Source organism: Saccopteryx bilineata, chromosome 7 (assembly GCF_036850765.1).
Source record: "Saccopteryx bilineata isolate mSacBil1 chromosome 7, mSacBil1_pri_phased_curated, whole genome shotgun sequence".
Lineage (NCBI taxonomy): Eukaryota > Metazoa > Chordata > Mammalia > Chiroptera > Emballonuridae > Saccopteryx > Saccopteryx bilineata.
The window spans coordinates 24,293,087-24,313,494 of record NC_089496.1 but is presented as its reverse complement, the minus strand read 5'-3'; the positions used below and the strand labels follow the sequence as shown (position 1 = coordinate 24,313,494).

At 35.9% G+C, this 20,408-nt stretch overlaps 1 protein-coding gene across 1 annotated transcript in view; it reads right to left on the bottom strand.

Annotated features, from left to right (window-relative positions):
• The window catches only part of VPS50 (VPS50 subunit of EARP/GARPII complex), a 114,973-nt gene that overhangs the window by 58,210 nt on the left and 36,355 nt on the right, over positions 1 to 20,408 (bottom strand). Inside the window, exons 10-12 of the mRNA XM_066239549.1 lie at positions 10,122 to 10,164; positions 8,665 to 8,763; positions 6,256 to 6,396 (exon numbers count right to left, since the gene is read on the bottom strand). Of these exons, the coding sequence (XP_066095646.1) occupies positions 6,256 to 6,396; positions 8,665 to 8,763; positions 10,122 to 10,164 (283 nt within the window). The remainder of the gene's footprint in view (positions 1 to 6,255; positions 6,397 to 8,664; positions 8,764 to 10,121; positions 10,165 to 20,408) is intronic.

The following is a 20,408-nucleotide window of genomic DNA, read 5'->3' as shown; positions in this document are numbered from 1 at the left end:
TTATAATAGCATGTGCTCCATCCTCTGAGATTTCCTAGCATTTCTTCAGTTTGTATTCAATCTACCAGCACTGATCACGCTGACAGAGACTGGAAGGTTAAGACTGGTGTTTGCCCTCCTAGGTAAACAGTGAGGAGAATTAATTATATAGCAAGTAAAGCTATTGAATATAATGTGATTGACACTAGGATATCACAGCTGGTACTGATCTTCTTTTCATACTTTTTTAAAATCTCCATAATAACCTCTCCTTCCTTTAAACTCATCAACTAAAATATTCATCTACCAATTAATAAAAATACTAACATATGACTCAGTATACTTTTGTGTAGAGCAAATCTCTGAAACTCAACCAGGAAGTAATAAACAAAGCAGTTGTTAAGCTCTAGAGTCAGACTGCCCCAGTAGGGTTTATGCCAAGAATGGTAGGACAATTCATCTTATAAAATCTATTAATATGTCATATTAATTGGTCTAAGTTGAAAAACCAAATTATTATCCCAATAGATGCTCAAAAAAACTTCTGACAAAAGGCAACACAGCCATTCATAATAACAACTTGTCAGAAAATAAAAATGGATAGATGTTTCCTTAAATGAGGGAATTCAGTAAGACCTACCCACTGTGGTCAGGAATAAGACAAGGAAGCCCTCTGTCTCCACTACTATTTAACAAAGTACTGGAGGTACTGACCAGTGCAATTAGACTAAAGAAAACAATTAGAAGCAAAAGAATAGGAAAAGAAGGAATACAACTATTTTTATCTGCAATGACATAATATACTTGAAAATCCCTAGAAAATAGATCATAAAGCTAACTCAAATAATAAAAATATTCAGCAAGGTAGCAGGTTATAAAGTTCACAAGAAAAAAAATAAAATGTCCATATACACAAATAATCATTTAGAAGATACACCAAATAAGAAACCTCTGTTTACAATAACAAAAAATATAAAATATTTAGGAATAAACTGAACAAGAAATGTTTCAAAACTATGGAGAAAACTGAAAGGCAAAGACTTGAAAATAGAAAGACACTTCTTATTCTTGTGATGTTTCAGCGGCATCAAGATACCAGTTTTGCCTAAGGTAATTTATTAATTTAACTAAGTACCAATAGAAAGTCCAGAAATAGATCTAGCCTCATATAAAAATATATAATAAATAGAGTTGGGACAACTAGATAGTAAGCTAGACAAAAACAAAATTAGACTGACTCGTCACTCATACACAAAAATAAACCAAATAGATAAGAGACCTAAATTAAAAATGAAACTATACTAGCTCAAGAAGAAAACATAGAAGGAAAGGCTTTCTAATTATGACTCAAAATTCAGTGGTAATACAAGTAAGATTTATAAATTCTACTACTTAAAAATATAAAAATAATTTGTACAGCAAAAAAAATATGATAAGCAAAGTCAAAAACAAATGACAACCTTGAAAAGACAGTCACAACATATATCACAATAAAGAGATAATAGAGATAATATTCCATATTTATAAGAGCTCTTAAAAATTTGAGGGAAAAAGACTAGAAATCACAGAAAAATGGGAATAAGGCACAAACACATCACAAATAGAGACATTTAAATGGCCCTCAAATATACCTCAAACATGTTCAACCTCACTGCAATAAGAAAAATATAAATTAAAACTATAATGAAACTAATTTCATCCATCCATCAGATTGGTAAAAATATTAAAGCTGACCACTGACAAAGATTCTGTCCTTGACCAAACTCTAGCCAAGTCCCTCTGACCCCTCTTCTGAACTAGGCCTCAGCCTTCATCAATGTGAAATGTGTCAACACCATACCAGTTAGAGACAAAGAGGACAATATAATTTATTTAAGAAACATTACTAAACACTGCCATGTGCAAGACTTTGAGAAAACAAATACTTAAATGACTTCAGAAAGCTTTTTTCTAAAAGAAACATTACTTCTCCTTCAAAGTATATATTATTCCCAAAGTACTATTCCCTTATCAACTTTCTTTCAAAAACAGAACTCAAAATTCATTAAGACCATTCAAAAATGAATGATTGAAAATGGCTGGAAACATTCAGCCAACTTAGTTCTGTTATCACAAAATTAATCAATAACATCCTAATTAACACCTTGCAATAAGCTCCACAAGGAATGCCATTAGGTTACCAAAAATTTTTGGTAAAAAAAAAATTTTTTTTTAACTGATACATACTTCATAAACTTCCAAATAACCTATAAAGGGTTTCTCTACAAGATCACTACTTGGTGTCTTTTAATCTCTCCATAAAGTGGGTAAACATGTAAGGTACAATGCAACCACATGTTTAATGGGTAGTGGCTAACAGACTTTGTTTGAAAAGATGAAAAAGTTCTGGAAATGGATGGTGGTGATGGTTGCACAATTATCTGAATGCACTCAATGGCATTTAATGTACGCTTAACAGTTAAGACAGACAGTTTCATGTTATGTATGTTTTACCACAATTTTTGTTTTCCATTGATTCAAGGGAGGAAGGGGTGAGAGAGAGAAGCATCAACTGATTGGTCTACTTAGTTGTGCAGCCACTGATTGCTTCTCATATGTGCCCTAACCGGGGCTCAAATCAGAAACATCGGGATCAAGCTGGTGACCTGGGATCGAGCTGGTGACCTAGATGCTTCAGGACGACGTCCTATCCACTTCACCACTGACTAGGGCTACCACAATTTTCTTAAGGCAATAGAAACTCACTTTCTAAAAAAAAAACCACTAAATTTTTAAAGTACATAAAATGAACACTATGCCTCTTTACATTGGTCCTTTGCAAAAATGAGTGCGGCTTAATTATTGAAAAATTTGCTGTTAAATATTAGTCATTTATCTGTGTTTTAAAATAATATACACATTAAAAAAAAAACACCTAAATTACTAATCTAAAATCTGTAAGCCAATACATTTGAGAAAAACAAGGAAACCAGACTGAAAGATAAACGATGAGGGAAAAACTGTGCATCCAATTAAATTGTTTAGAAAACAAGGTTTAATAAAGAAATAAAAATAAGGGCATTCATGCAAAATGACTTCAAAAAGGCTCAAAGCCAGCTATATTTTTAAAGTCGGATCAATGGTGGCCCAAGGGCGGCCGTATGGTTCTGTGGATCAGGAGTCATCCAAGCATGCAGAGGTGACAGGTTTCCGCTCCGGTCAAGGACCATGGAGAAGCACCCATGAGTGCATGACTAAAATGGAACAACTAAGTGGAACAACGAGTTGATGCTTCTTTCTCTCTCAAATCTATGGAAAATAATTTTTTTTTAAAAGTCAGAGCAATGGTGACAGGACACAAATGTAGGAATTGCATAAGGGGACAGGTTGCTGCTAGCCTTAAGAATTGTGAAGCGCTCTGCTTATCAGAGTTAACAGAGAACACAAATTTAGCTCCAGACTTCTTTATGAAGGGATATAAAAAAAAAACAACTGGTTCAATTTTCATTCTAGTTGACTTAATAATAAACTAATATCTGTGAATACTATCAATACTATCAATAAGAGCAAGCAGGTGAATAGCTCTTTTTATTTCTAGTATTTCTCCATATAAAGGAAACTCTATTATTCCATTTACAGAAATTACACCCCTCTCTGAACTCTGATTAACATACCATCTCATTTATTACATCTCTTTTCTTTCTTTTTTCTTTTTTGAGAGAGAGACAGAGAGAGATGAGAAGCACAAACCTGTAGTTGCGACATGGATCTAAAATGGCACGACTCAGTGAACTCTCCTGAACTCTGTTCAGTGAGTGCTTCTCATACATGCCTCAAGCCCAGCCAGTGACACCTTGCTCAAGCCAGTGACCTTCAGCTTAAGCCAATGACTTCGGGAATCATGTTGATGATTCCGTGCTTAAGCTGACGACTTCAGGGTTTAGAACCAGGGATCCTAGCCTTCTGAGTCAATGTTCTAGCCACTGTGCCACCATTGGTCAGGTTCATATATTTCATTTTTAATGTTATATTTAAGCTCTACAATTAAGGACTTCTTTCAAAATATCACTACTGTACAAAGAAGACCAACCACACAAATGCCTTGGCTGTCCCTTCTCCCTTCCAGAACCTGACAGGAACAGCCGATACATATGTCCTGAGGGCGCAGCTGCTTCTTTCTTACCTGACCCCCAGATACTCTCACACTGATTGCCACAGATACTCTCACACTGATTGCCACAGATACTCTCACACTGATTGCCACAGATACTCTCACACTGATTGCCACAGATACTCTCACACTGGAACATCTGTAGGAATTATCAGCAGTTACTCCTTTTCTCTTAAGTTTTTAAATTTATTTATTTTAGAGACAGAGAGAGAAACAGAGAAGAGGGAAGAGTGGGAAGCATCAAGTCCCATATGTGCCTCGACCAGGCAAGCCCAGGGTTTCGAACCGGCGACACAGCGTTCCAGGTAGACACTTTACCCACTGCGCCACAGATCAGGCCCATCAGTTAGTTCTTATCAGGGCTAAAATGACTCCTAATGGCCACAAGTTGAAAAATTAAGAACCTCACATTCTAATACAAGGTTCCTTCATGAATTATCTCCCAGGCCTGAGTTGTGTCATTTTAGATCCTGGGTATGTATTCTTATCAGGAAAACGTATTTAAATTTCCTTTTATCAGCTTATTTATTAAACTTCTAAGGATTCCAGTTCTCATCTCCTGAGCTAACTAACTACCTTCACTATCTTCATTTAGAAAACTCAGTTACTAAAAGTTCACATCTTTTCATCAAACTAAATAAATACGATGTAAGATAAATTCTTCCTAATCTGGTTTAAACATGTCAAATATGACTCGATTTTATAAAATAACTTATAATTAGATTTCAAAGAAATGCCCCCATCCCTGTCTGCCTGTAGCAGCACTGACTTACATACATATAAGTCTTACATACTCACATACTTATAATACTGGGGTAATTTCTGAACTTTCTTAAATTTCTATGGAGACGGTGCCAAAGAAAAGGGGCCACCTTAATGCATCACATCCTCACCTCTTATACAGCTCTGCTAGGCTATTCTTTCAACACAAAGAACCTGCCATATCCAATTCTGTCAAATCCTTTCCTCAAAAGAAACTCCTTTATGAAGCCATCACTAACACTTGCTATTATTCTCACAATTTCAGACTAAAACACTTCAACGGCTTGCGAGCAAGAAGACTACTACTGTGTTGGATGAATAATAATATATGTACCTGCTGTTGGGAGTGGGGCACTGACTGAGCTCTAATACATCAAAGAATCATTTGTTCCTTTCATTTAATTACATAAATATATATACCTCACCTACTATATCACACATATATGGATCATTTTATAAAAATTGTTTCTAGATGTTTCTTGGGAGTAATTTTAACAACAAGCATTTATTCAAGATGAAGTCAAGAATAAGATCTTTGTTATATGATAATTTAAATATATGCAGCTACAGAAAAAGGTTATTTTTACAGTAAACTTTAAGAAAAGAGTGAAAGGAATTCCAAAATAAAACTAATACTAATGCCATAATAAACATTTTAAGCACAATATTTGATCATAAAAATTTATAAGCTAAGTACAACTTTTGGCTTTATATTATATAAATGCAGAGGACTCTCTCAAGAACTATGAATAAAAATGTCTTTCACTTTTAAAATCATATAAAAGTGGTTTTTTTTTATTGATTTTGAGAGAGAGGGGAGAGAGAGGAAGAGATAGAAGGAGAGAGAAAAGAAGCAGAAACTATCAACTCATAGTAGCTGCTTCTCACCGGAGACCTCAGCATACCAGGTCAACATGTTATCCACTGTGCCACCACAGGCCAAGCAGCATATAAAAGTTTAATTATAACAAAATACACTATATACATACACAAACATACACCAATATTGAACCAAAGTAAAAAAAGAGTGAAAAACAAAAGCCTAATTTGTTAAAATCTGTATTTTAATATTTTTTGCTTTAACAGAAAAGTCACTGACTTGAATTAAATTGCTTTACCACTTAAATCATTTAATAGTGACTGTATCATCTCTTAGCAGATGGATGCTTCTCCTCTGTGCCCTGACTGGGAAAGCACCCGGGACATCCACTCAGCAGACCATCCCTCTACCACTGAGCCAACCAGCCAGAGACAGCAAACATGTTTCTATTTTCATAGCATCTTTCAAAAATAGGTACTAAGAAAAATGGGGTGTGAATTTGAAAACCAAGAGACAATACAAATGCAATTAAGTTACTACATACTGTGCAGAGATCCTTATATTGTAGCTTTTGGAATTTTGTATCTGTGTTTCCTGCACACAGTTCCACATAACCAAGAACAACTTGAAACACAGTGTTATGGATGGCCTGGGTAAAGTGCATGTGAAGTTGATCCATTGCTGTCTATGGAAAGAAAACATAGAACATCGTTTCATGTTACTAAAATGAATAAATTTCAACAGATTTGAAAAACACAGGAAAAAAATCTTACCAATTGTTGCTATACCACAAAGATCACTATTATTCACGAAATTACAATTGTAATGTTGATAATCTGCAAATAACCCATTAAATACCCAGAACATCATATAAATAAAGATAAATCTGAATCGTAAACACTGCTCTGCTGGCCTGCATTTATGACTGGTACACACTCTGCTCTTCCCCGACGTGGTACGCATGACCCACCTCTGATCCCTCTGCGGTCATTCCCCTGCACTGTCAGGATGCTTCTCAATGGTCACCTGCTCAGGGACGCCTTTCCTGATGACCTTATATAACTCAGTACTTAATATCACCCTAACCACTTACCCTGATATATATTTCTTCTCATGACTTGATACCACCTGACATCATTATCATTTATTTCTTTAATGTCTATCTCCTTCAATAGCAGGTAAGATCCACGAGGGGCCTATATCCAGCTTCCTGGACCAATGCACAAAGTAGGTACCAATAGATATTTAATGAGTGAAAGAATTCCTCTAATGGGTAGAACTACAAGTTATAATAACATTTTCAAAAGTCTTTCAATATGTCCCTCAATATTAACAAGCATCTTCTTTCTTGTATTTTTGTAGGTATTTCTTAAGACATGGAAATTAATAGAGTACATTTAAAAAAACAAAGTTCTTTACTCATTTCAAAATGTTAATAGAGTTCAATTATTTGGTAAAGTCTTAAATTTCTTTTAAAGACAAAAGACCATTTAAAATATTTTTCTTTTAGTTTTTTCTTTAAATTTATTAATTTTAGAGAGGAGAGAGAGAGAGAGAGAGAGAAGGGAAGGGAGGAGGGGAGGGGAGGGGAGAGGGAGAGGGAGAGGGAGAGGGAGAGGGAGAGGGAGAGGGAGAGGGAGAGGGAGAGGGAGAGGGAGAGGGAGAGGGAGAGGGAGAGGGAGAGGGAGAGGGAGAGGGAGAGGGAGAGGGAGAGGGAGAGGGAGAGGGAGAGGGAGAGGGAGAGGGAGAGGGAGAGGGAGAGGGAGAGGGAGAGGGAGAGGGAGAGGGAGAGGGAGAGGGAGAGGGAGAGGGAGAGAGGGAGAGGGAGAGGGAGAGGGAGAGGGAGAGGGAGAGGGAGAGGGAGAGGGAGAGGGAGAGGGAGAGGGAGAGGGAGAGGGAGAGGGAGAGGGAGAGGGAGAGGGAGAGGGAGAGGGAGAGGGAGAGGGAGAGGGAGAGGGAGAGGGAGTGGGAGAGGGAGAGGGAGAGGGAGAGGGAGAGGGAGAGGGAGAGGGAGAGGGAGAGGGAGAGGGAGAGGGAGAGGGAGAGGGAGAGGGAGAGGGAGAGGGAGAGGGAGAGGGAGAGGAGAGGGAGAGGGAGAGGGAGAGGGAGAGGGAGAGGGAGAGGGAGAGGGAGAGGGAGAGGGAGAGGGAGAGGGAGAGGGAGAGGGAGAGGGAGAGGAGCAGGAAGCATCAACTCCCATATGTGCATTGACCAGGCAAGTCCAGGGTTTCAAACCGGTGACCTCAGCATTCCAGTTCGATGCTTTTCCACTGTGCCACCACTGGTCAGGCAAAACCACCATTTAATGCAAGAAAATATTTACATCTATCATGTTTAGATGTTACATAGATACTGTATAATCCTATTCGCATGGAATGTACAATTAACTTTCAAACCATGGCACTTTTTTCAAGTTTTTCAATAAAACCATTAAGCAGCAAAAGTATATAAAGCCAAGTACTGAAGGACTACTGAGGACTTTCTGGGGATAACAGAATCCTTTGAAAAATCTGATAAATGCAATTGACCTGTTTTATAGGCAAATGCACACAAGGCACAAAGTTTGCACAGACCTCTGAGGGAGTCGAGCAGGCCCATCCAGGAGCCATGAAGCTCCAGATTAAGTAGTTCTCATTCTGAACCCAAAGGTGGAGTAAAAGAGACCACATATTCTCTCCCACTGAATTATAATGCACTTGTTTTAAAGCCTACATAAATCTGTGAAAATATTAAACCTAACACTTCACAGTTCAAACTTCTGTAACATTTTAATCATACTATATACACTCTAAGCCTGTGTGAATAACCATGTTACTACTATGAATACAGCTAAAAAATTTACTTGTTGAATAAAACTTTAATGATACTACATTAATAGTACTCCAACTTAAGCAATCATGAATATCAGCAGATTCCTGATTTTTAAAAAAGCAAACATCCTTTCAAAACTAACCTGTGTTTTTCCAAGAAGCCGGTAAGCTTGTTGAACCTTGGTATAATGGTTAATGTCAAAATTCTTGCAGATTTTAGAAAGAGCGACATCCAACTGTTCCTATGTAATTAAAAGAGGAGGCAAGAGGAGCTTAAGGAGTTATGTTATCAAGGCAATGAAAATACATTAAAATTTATTTCTCACTTTCTATGAGTATCTAAGACATATTTACTATCACATTGGACTTAAGAGTCAAAAACAAATAAAATGTAAATAAATTATATTTCTCATTTGGTACCAACTATAATCAAGTTTCACTGAGATGTTATTAACATGTTTCTAAAATCTCACATCTAGTGTTTTAAGACACGAAATCAGTATAATAGCTACCAAAGAAATTTTAGTTATTTTTACTTAACTTTTTCCTCAAACACCTGCTAAAATCTTACAATTATATGAACTGAATTTGTAACACTATTAAAAATAATAAAAATACCCTATTGTAATCACTGGAAAGTAATACTCAACAAAACTACGTTAAACTTAAAAGTACATACCTCACTTTTATAACTAAATACACAATTTTGTTTATCAGTTTCTACTTCAAAGATTTCATTTAAAAATAATTATTGTTCTATATACATGCAGAAACTATTGTGTATTAAGAGTGAAGAAATACAGAACTTTCAAAAGAAAGTCCTCATTAAAATATTCAGGTGATTATTTACTTAAAGGATTTGTGAAGTAATCTTTACAATTATCAAATAGTAATTCTTACAATTAGTAAATAATTGCATTTATGATCTAAATCACTTTCCACAAAAGGTCATTTGAAAGTCCAGCCTCAATTTTTATAACTATTCTTATCAGAAAAACAAACAATACAAGAAACAAAATAATTCTTATTAAATTTATAAAAATGAATACCCTGCTTTGCAAAGATTACCAAAGATAGGGATGAACTCTATATAAAAGTAGAAGAGAAGCAAGTCTCTATGCTAACAATGGCACATCCTTATCTTTCCAGTTCTTACATTTTGATGAATTGTATCAAATATTATTATGAGGTTAGGAATTCAGGAGGGTTTTCATCAGCCAATAATTATTCCTAAATAAATTAACTCACTAAACTAAAAAGTAGTAGTTGATAATCGAAAAATAATTAAGACAGTTAAGTATTTTGGCTATAATTTAAATGAGAAAATACATATGACTAAAACTTTGGGGATCTTTCTGGATAAGGTGATATTTTCAAATACTGTGTTCAGATCCTTTAATTCTGACTGTATTACTGTGTCTACAAGTAGATTAACATTAACTCAACCATGCACAGATAGCTCAAGTGAAAAATAGTAAATACAGCATACTGATCTAGAAACAATGGAAGTAACACGAAAGTCAAAAGAGAAGATGCATCTATGCTGTTCAAAAACCTCTGATAAGAAAAAGCCATTTAAAGTCTATATAATTCTTCTTACCTCAATCTGTTCTAAAGTATCCTGCAGCTTTGAATTCAGTTCACTATTAAATAAAACAGAGAGTTAGATGTTCCTATCTTTAAAAGAGACAAACTAACTGCTAAACAAATACATGCTAATAGAATAAATAAAAAATAAAGTCAAAGAGCATTAGTATGAGCAGTAAGTCATGCTGCTGATTCTACAACAGGGCAAGAAAAAAAAAAAAAGAATTAGGAAGAAATAAAAGTGATTACTAACAACAACAGGATTGTGTATATAAAAAATACTAAAGCATCAATAGTTAAAACTAAGAATTTAAGAATTAAAAGTTGATACCAAGTTTTAAAAATAAAAAATACCATTTAGATTTTTTTAAATTTAAAGACAAAATTAATTTCTCCTATTAAGAACAAGGAATTAGGCAGTATATTTTTTTAACCTAATTTCAATAATACAAATACCTGGGAACAAATCTAATAAAAACATGTAATACAAATCTGAAGACTTAATACATAAGGGTATATACACTATGTATTTAAAAGACTAAAACCTTCAATATAGTTATGATACCAGTTCTCACAAAATGATTTCCTAGAATAAGTAAAATTCAAACAAAAATTACAGCATTTTAAAAGTTTACTAAATCAGGCAAACTGCTTCTAAAATTTACATGGAAACTCAAAAGGCTACAAAGAGTCAGAGTCAAGAATATCTTAAAGAGCAATGCTGAAGGACATAAGCTTATAAAGCAACAGCAATAACAGTGTCAACATAAGCGTACATAAACAGATCAACAGAACAGAGTAAAAATAAAGGGCAAAATGCTTGAACAGATATTTGAAAAAGGAAATAGCCAATTGGCCAATAAATATAAACAGGCACTCCAATCAGGCATTGAGGAAATGCAAATGAAAACTACTACAAGAGCCTGACCAGGTGGTGGCGCAGTGGATAGAGCGTCTGACTGGGATGCTGAGAACTCAGGTTCGAGACCCCAAGGTCGTCAGTTTGAGCACGGACTCATCTGGTTTGAGCAAAGCTCACCAGTTTGGACCCAAGGTCACTGGCTCGAGCAAGGGGTTACTCAGTCTGCTGAAGGCCCACATCAAGGCACATGTGCGAAAGCAATCAATGAACAACTAAGGTGTCACAACGAAAAACTGATGATTGATGCTTCTCATCTCTCTCCGTTCCTGTCTGTCCCTATCTATCCCTCTCTCTGACTCGCTCTCTGTCTCTGTAAAAAAAAAAAAAAAAAAAAAAAAGCTACTACAAGACATCATAACCATCAGAATGGCTAAAAATATTGTTTAAAAATTTTAAATGGCATCAACAAATGTTGGCAAAATATAGAGCAAATGAAGCACTCAATTCAACGCTGGAGGAAGGGAAGATTGCTACAACCTCTTTGGAAGACTGTACCATCTATTGAAACTCAAGAACTTAACTCTATATCCCAGAAGTCCTAGATATGTATCTAACAGAAAAGCATACACAATCCTTGCAACATTATTTGTAGTAGAAAAAGATATTAAAGAAACACAATTATCAATGAACAACTAAAGTGTGATGTCATCATACAATGAAATACTATAGCAATGAAAATGTATCAACTGAATTACAAACCATAGTATTGGATCAAAAGAAGTCCATTAAAAAAAATACACACCATATGATTGCATAAATGTAAAGTTCAAAACAAGTAAAATGAATTTAAGTGACAAAAGCCAAATCAGTAATTGCCTTGGGGAATACTAGGATGGGACATGAAGGAAGTCTCTGGAGTTTAGAAATGGTCTATTTCTAGGAGGTAATTATGCAACTATGTTCACTTTGTAAGAATTTATTAAGTTATACACTTGAGATATGTGACTGAGTTTGATTTAGTTCCCTTTAATTCTCTAGGTCAGTTAAAAAAAAAAGCAGAACTGTTATTTGAATTATAATAGGTCTAACAAAATAAATACAATCATAGCAAAAATATTTCAACAAAAAAGATGAAGGCAAAATAAAATAGTAAGAACAGGTTAAAGATGTATTGTAGCACACCAAAATTATACAAAGTTTTTATAACAGTTTAATTTTTATAACAGTTTTTTATAACAATTTAATTTTAAATTTGATTCTCAAAGTCCAGCAACAAAACCAAATAGGGCCACAGTATACAACTCAGTGACCATAGTATCAAAACATACCAGCGACTCAAGGGAAGGAATGGAACAAAGAAACAAAAATCCTTTTCTCTGGCATTACATTCTGAGAGAAAATTTTGCCAGTCTTGATAAGGGGACAATGACCTTTATCTCCTAAGTCACAACACCAATGGATTCCATCTGCTTCTTATTGAGCCTTTTAATACTAGCTCAACAGATATTACCAAAGTGATATGATATACATAGATACAAATACAAAGCAATTTGTCAGAAAAGTAAAACCAATAATATATAGAGAGTATATTCTCTAGTAAAAACTGAGAATGAGCAAAACTATATCCTTTGATAACCAACAGTGTGGGATTAATACCTTATTAGAAAAATTAAGATCTCTAAACAGAATTTATGTCTGAAAAATAGCCACAGCCACAGATACAAGTTAAAAGAATTCTTATAGACAAGACTGAAATTGTCCTTAAAAGCATAATTGTGAAACAATTACTGTTTAAAAAATTAATGAATAAAAATAAGAATGAGTGCTAAAGGCCTCAAAATAATACCCCCCAAATGAGAGTCATTTTAGTGTGTTGGCATCAGAAAGAATTAAACAATTCCTCATTCCCACCCCACCCCCAAAAATCAGTATCTGGCCCTGGCCGGTTGGCTCAGCGGTAGAGCGTCGGCCTAGCGTGCGGAGGACCCGGGTTCGATTCCCGGCCAGGGCACACAGGAGAAGCACCCATTTGCTTCTCCACCCCTCCGCCGCGCTTTCCTCTCTGTCTCTCTCTTCCCCTCCCGCAGCCAAGGCTCCACTGGAGCAAAGATGGCCCGGGCGCTGGGGATGGCTCTGTGGCCTCTGCCTCAGGCGCTAGAGTGGCTCTGGTTGCAACATGGCGATGCCCAGGATGGGCAGAGCGTCGCCCCCTGGTGGGCAGAGCGTCGCCCCTGGTGGGCGTGCCGGGTGGATCCCGGTCGGGCGCATGCGGGAGTCTGTCTGACTGTCTCTTCCTGTTTCCAGCTTCAGAAAAAATGAAAGAAAAAAAAAAAAAAAAAATCAGTATCTTCTCCCAGAGTTGTTTCTTGTCCCAAGTACTCTCTCTTTTCATTCATACAATCACTACCTATCCAATCCAAACCGGAAATGTCAAAATCATCTTTAATTCTCCCTTCTCTTCATCAAATCTTGATGATTCTACCATTTCAGTATTTCTCATATTCACCTATTCTTGTCCTTTCTCAATTTTGTGTCCTAACTCAAGCATATCACCTTTTGCCTGAATTATCTTAATATATAGCTTCCTAATGAATATCTGCACACATACCCCACCCTTCGACCCATCCAATGTGTTTCTTTGACAAACACCATTGACCTCTGTACACCAAACATTGTACATCCTCCAAGAAACTTTCAGGGATAGCTCTGGGCAGGGGTCTAAGTCAGGGGTCCCCAAACTATGGCCCACGGGCCGCATGCGGCCCCCTGAGGCCATGTATCCAGCCTCCCCTGCACTTCCGGAAGGGGCATCTCTTTCATTGGTGGTCAGTGAGAGGGGCATAGTTCCCATTGAAATACTGGTCAGTTTGTTGATTTAAATTTACTTGTTCTTTATTTTAAATATTGTATTTGTTCCCGTTTTGTTTTTTTACTTTAAAATAAGATATGTGCAGTGTGCACAGGGATTTGTTCATAGTTTTTTTATAGTCCGGCCCTCCAACAGTCTGAGGGACAGTGAACTGGCCTCCTGTGTAAAAAGTTTGGGGACCCCTGGTCTAAGTTCAGACTGAATTTCATCAATATTGTTTGATTTGTCAGGCTCAGTATTTCCAAATACCTTGTGTGTGTGAAAGGCTTTAGGCAAAGACTGACCAGTCCTAGGGACTTGACTATTTCCTGTTTCACATGTTACCTGCCTGGTCCCTAAAGACATCTAAGTTTGCAGCTCCCAAGTAAAGCAGAAATAAAACCACATTAATCCACTGCTTGAATACCTCTAGTGGCCCCTACTCAAAACAAGGATAAAGTCTTAAATTAGTATGACGTGTAAGACTCTGAATAACTGACATGAAAAAATAACCTATTCACTTTTCAGTGCCTGTATTTTAGTCATATGGAATATATGTGATTCCCCAAATAAGCCACAGACTTATACCTTTTATTATTGCATATAATGTTCACAATAACTAGAATATACTCTCTTTAAGCAGGGATCGTGGCTTATTGCCCAGTGACCTCCCACAACTAAATAAACTCAAACCTGACTCAGGGCAGATAACAAAGATCAAATTTGCAATTCAAACAAAAATGGCAAAACTTTACTCTCCATTAGCTGCTACTCTCTACCTCAGTAAACAAAACTATAGAGAGGAGAAAAAGAATGTTTGAGAAGGAAAAAAACACTAGCCTCGAGTCTACAGGTACCTTGGCAAGACAAAAAGCAATAAACAGAGCTAAAACAAGTTCCACTCCTCTGTCATGGGGGGTGGGGGGTCAGAAGTGCATCTAAGGCTGAAGACAGACACAGTTATGGAGAGGTAAGAATACCTCCAATATTTAAGTAGGTCAGAACTTATAAACATATTCTTTCAGAGAATATTTTGAGCTTGAAGGAAAGAAATATATATCTAAATTCATTAACAGGTCACAGTAATAATTTAAGCTTTCAATTGAAAATAAAGTGCTTTGATGTTTCTAAAATTAACATACAATGAAGTTTTTGTTACTTCTATCATTTATGGTTACAATGATTTTATATATATGTATTAAGAGTTAACACAAACATGGTAATGAAAATAGTATTTAGAAGTATTTAAACAAAATTTATAAATTAAACATTTTGACTTTATTAAAATGCTTTCCAAAGCTACAACTGCAGTTTGAGAACAATTTGCTACTAATTAAAAATACATATATAAAAATTGTGTGATTAAGGAATGGACATATTAACTGGATGGCCTTTAGAGAAAACTTTCATCATCATTTCAAAACATGAATTCAAGTCAATTCATCAAAGTATGTTAAAAGAATCTATTCAGCTACCTTATTATCAAAAAAACTGCACTTCTAAGATGGAAGGCTAAAGCAATTAAAGGCTATTTATAAGTTTATGGAATGAATCAAACAAACAATTCTGGGAGCATTTTTACTGTTACTACAGAAAATATTAAAGATAACATATGCATAAATAACTGTTCTTTTAAACAGCTGATCTATGACACACTTGCAAAATGAGCTCTAGAAAGGTAGCATATAAACCCAAATTTTGTATAAATTTGATTGTACAAAAATATGGTATTAAAGTAATTAGTATCTTAATGATCTTTCCCTGCTTTGTTATTAATGAGCCATGTGATTTAAGTCTAATTTCCTCTCTGAGCATCAGTTTCCTATACAAAAGTGGGGTAGATCTCAAGGTTGCTAGCTAGTATTTCTAAAGTTTCAAGATTCTATTATATTGTGAACACCAGTTACCAAATTATCACATCTTCATATATGATTAGGCAGGATGCTAAAACTGCTAGAATAAACTTAAGTGAAATTGATACTCTAAGATAACAGTGTATGTCAATGGCCCGTAAAAATTCCAGGCTATTTAGATCAGAGGTCTATTCCTGTGGTTTCAATCTTTTCACAGCTGGCAGAGAGTTTATTACTAGACCTCGGAGAAAACCTGATTTTCAAACACTAAAGCCAGACCAACAACCCTGAGGGACCATGAAGTTTCCACATGAGCCTTCAAACCATGAGCTGATCTTAGAGGTAAAAGAACTTCTAAGATCTCTTTGGATCTAGCCAGCAGATCTGTCCTCAGTCTGCTCAGAAATCCCTGAGCTAACCTAGAACACAACCATTCACCACAAAGACAGCTCCAAGTCCATTATGAAGGATACTGAAGATGTTCACAACATTCCCAAATCTAGCCAACAGCCTATGTTTCTAAATAAAGTTTTCTTGGAGCACAGCCAAAAAAAATTGTTTATATATTGTCTGTGGCTGCCTTCCAGCTACAGAGCAGGGCTGGATAGTTGCCACAAAGACCTTATGGCCTGCAAAACTTAAAATATATGTCCCTTTAAAGACAAAATTTGCTGAACCAGTGCTTGAGTTCAGTGGAAGACTTTTTAGTTGGTCAACTGTTCAAAGTTAAAACAAATTTGTGTTTACAGGTATCTTGTCATTTTAAATAAAACGGTATAAATGTACTTCATTCACTAATTTCTGATTTAGAACCAGTGTATTTTCATTTGATTACAGTTTTAACTTCTTAATCTGGTATGAGCCAAATTACAAGTAAACTGTATGTAATTTCAAGTTTCAGTTTTTCTAAGGTGAAGTAGGAACTTAAAGATAAATGAAAAACAACCTGAATGCCAAATCACATTTAGGTATATCCCCCAATTTTTATAAGTTGTATCATCTTCAACAAATTAAAAAAGGAAATATATTTTAAATAATGTGTATTGTTTTTCCAACACATTCAAATTAACTTCTAAAAATCTGTTTCAGTTCATTAGTTTAGTCACTTAACATAAATAATAATAACAAACACAACTAGCAAAAATGGGTTTAGAAAAATAATACAAATTAACTCTGGAAGTATATAAGTCAATTACTGAAGCAAATAAAAATTGGCTTACTAGCCATGAGCTTCCCACCATATATAATAGCTATGCATTAGAAGACAGTACAGTGTACTACTGGTTAAAAGCAGTAAGCTCTGTGTTCCAACAAACCTAAAAAAGTCATCGATGTCACACGCTTTCCTCCTAGATAATGAGACAAGAATGAGGTATTATTTAATGCGTATCTGCATGAGGTGCTGTGTTACTTATTATGCCAAGAGCTTTTTTCCAAAAGACCTAAATAAACTCCTACCTCTTCCATTTATTTTACAAAGCATCAATTTCTCATCCATAAAACAGAGAAAATACTAACAATTCTGAGAAATATCTTCTCAATATTAAATATGAAAAGGTAAGAAAAATGACTAGTACTATGCTCAACACAGTAAAGGACAAACAACTTCAAATGTTTTCATAACCATCATCACTATCACCATCATCATGATTCAATTTTTAAAAGCTAAAATGTAAAGCTCTAGTGAGGAAACCTTATGAAAATCTAATTTAGAATTACTGCAGTCAGTGCCGCCTGAGCTAACAGTGCTGAGCTTCTGCGGCTCCTGTAAATGTCAGTATTCTCCGCTCCTGCGGGGGTATCAGAAGTGAGCCAGCCACAGCATGAAACATCTCTAGTGGTCTTTTGTTTGTGTACTCTGTGCTCTTAACTGGCATATTATCTCACAGTCCTGCTTGTTAACTGTCTGTTATTTTAAACTCCTAGAGAACAAATAAATTTCAAAAGCTCTTGGCATAATAAGTAACACAGCACCTCATGCAGATAAGCATTAAATAATACTTCATTCTTGTTTCATTACCTAGGAGGAAAGAGTCTGACATCGATGACTTTTCTAGGCAGCTGGTGCAAGTTTAGAACATCAAGTAAAAAGAAAAATCTTAAAAATCTGTAAAGGAAAGGACCCTTTATAATGAAATGAAGAGAAGAGCATCTGCCTCTATCGTAAACAAGAGGCCAGAAGACAACTCACCAAAGCCTTTTTCTAACAAAAAAATAATTTTTCATTCAATCATGTGTCTGGACAAAATTAATATCATTTCAGAATCTAAAAGCTGACCTCTCATGTATCCCATATCCAAAAAAAAAAAATCTCCGAGTTAACAAAATAATATATTTTTAAAAAAAGAATGCTATAAAAATGAAAGCAGCTGAGTAGGACCTAAAAAAATAAAAAATGTTCAACAGAAAAAACACAGTAATTGATTTTGATTTTCATTTAAAGACAAAGGATTACTTTCTTTTTATAAGTCCAATCACTCTACACTGTTCTGCAGATAATAATATTTAAATAGTCATAATACTAAGCTTTATATTAGGTTGTTTTTTAATTGAGAGGTGGGGAGGCAGAGAGACGGACTCCCACATGCGCCCGACCGGGATCCACCTGGCAAGCCCCCTACCAGGTGATGCCCTGGCATCTGGGCTGCTGCTCCGTTGCTCGGCAGTGAGCTACTTTAGCACCTGAGGATAGGCCATGGAGCCATCCTCAGCACCCGTGGCCAACTTTGCTCAAACCAGAACCATTCAAGCCATGGCTGCAGGAGGAGATGAAAAAATGGGGAGGGGGAAGGGGGAGAAGCAGATGGGCCCTTCTCCTCTTGTGTGCCCTAACTGGGAATCCAACTGGGTGCTGAGGATGCTTTCATGGTCTCACTTCAGGCACTAAAATAGCTCGGTTGCTGAGCAACAGAGCAGTGGCCCATACTTGCAGAGCATCACATGACAGAGTGCTTGCCAGTTGGATCCTGGTCAGGGAGCATGTGGGAGTCTGTCTCTCTGCCTCCTGCCACTCAATTAAAAAAAAAGGCATAATATTTTATTGAAAAATCACAAAAGTTTTAATTATGGTCACAAAAAATTATATAAACATGACCAAGAAAAAATAAGTTTCACAAACAAAATCTGGAAGATAGAGAAGAAAACAGAAGTAAAATTCCTATCTCTTATTGATATTTTATTACAGGGATTAAACAACTATTTAGAGCAAAAAAAACAGATAAACGATGTCTTAATGTATTATTTTAAATTATATTTGAATCTATTAGGAAAAAATTAATAAATGTAAAATTAATTAAAAGCTGTAGCTTACTCCAGGGAGTAGGAAAGGACATGAATGGAGCAGAAAGAAAACCCTTTACATTTTGTTTATAACCTTTTTCTTTAATAGTAAAGCGTACCTGAAATAGTACGTTTTTGCCATATGATAATACTTGACGTTATTTTTTAAATGGTGTGGCATGGAGGGAGGAGGCAGAGTAAAACAAGTTCAGATAAAGGCAGCACAGTCCGTGTCAGAATAGCGTGGTATCAATAGCTCAGCCCAAACAGACTGAGCCACAGGGACTCCAGATCTACACACATGGTCCAGTGCAGCAGACCCAGCAACCCCACAGAAACACTCCCTGCTTGAGCAGGGTTCCTAGGTTCCCCTTGCCTGAGACTAGAAGAGGAGGGCAGGCACATCTTGCTAGGAAGGCATCAAGGGCAGCAGGGGAAGAATAGTCTCCAGCACTGCCGTATTTGTATCTAAAAGTTGTGCTCATTATTCTGTGATTTAAAGAAGTCCCACAACCTACAATTTTCATTCAACTGCCAAGATCATAATGGGGGGGGGGGGGGTATTCTAATGACTATGAAAATTTAAGTCATCATTCCTTGGTATCCATGAGGGTTTCGTTTCAGGACCTCTGCAGACAACAGAACCTGAGGATGCTCAAGTCCCGTATGTAAAATTGTGCATCACTTACATACAACCTGTATTTGCATATAGTTCACTGCAGGGTATGCCTACACATCATTTCATTTGGGTGAATTCAGCATAGTGCTCAGTGTGTGATAAATTCAAATTTTGCTTTGTGAAACTTTTTAAAAATATTTTTGATATGTGGTTGGTTGACTCCACAGATGCAGAACCCATGGATATGGAGGACCAACTGCACATCTGTCTATATGAAAGTCCAGTACTCGACAAACAATGTCTAATAGTATGCACTTTTCAGTGCAAATTCCAGAATATTCTCAGGTTCACTCAAGTAGTTTCCTTCAAATAAAATGAAAAGTAATAAAGAAGTTTTGACCTTTAAAAATAATTCTCCTTGAAACTAATATAGATAAATTTCAAATGAAAAAGAAATTAAATGCTTCATTCAGATGTACCTTAACATAAACACAGTCTGATTCTTATTCCCAGCAAATCCCCATTATATGACTTTCTGTCAATCAACTCAAAAAAATGTCAAATAATATAAAAGTTTCCTGTCGGTTATAAAAGTGTCACAGTAGCTTTTATTAAATATGCTGAAACACAGCACATCTCAAGGAAGATACAAGGTACCGAATAGTTATCTGTTTTCTTTCAGTTTTCAATCAACTGGGTGCATCATTATTATTTGGTATTTTGTGTATTAAATTATACAGCCATATCACCTGAGTATTACTAGGTATACAGTCAATGGCTCTTCATGCAAACACAAACACGTGAGTTTTGTTTTTCCTACTTTCAGAATCATGAGTCAG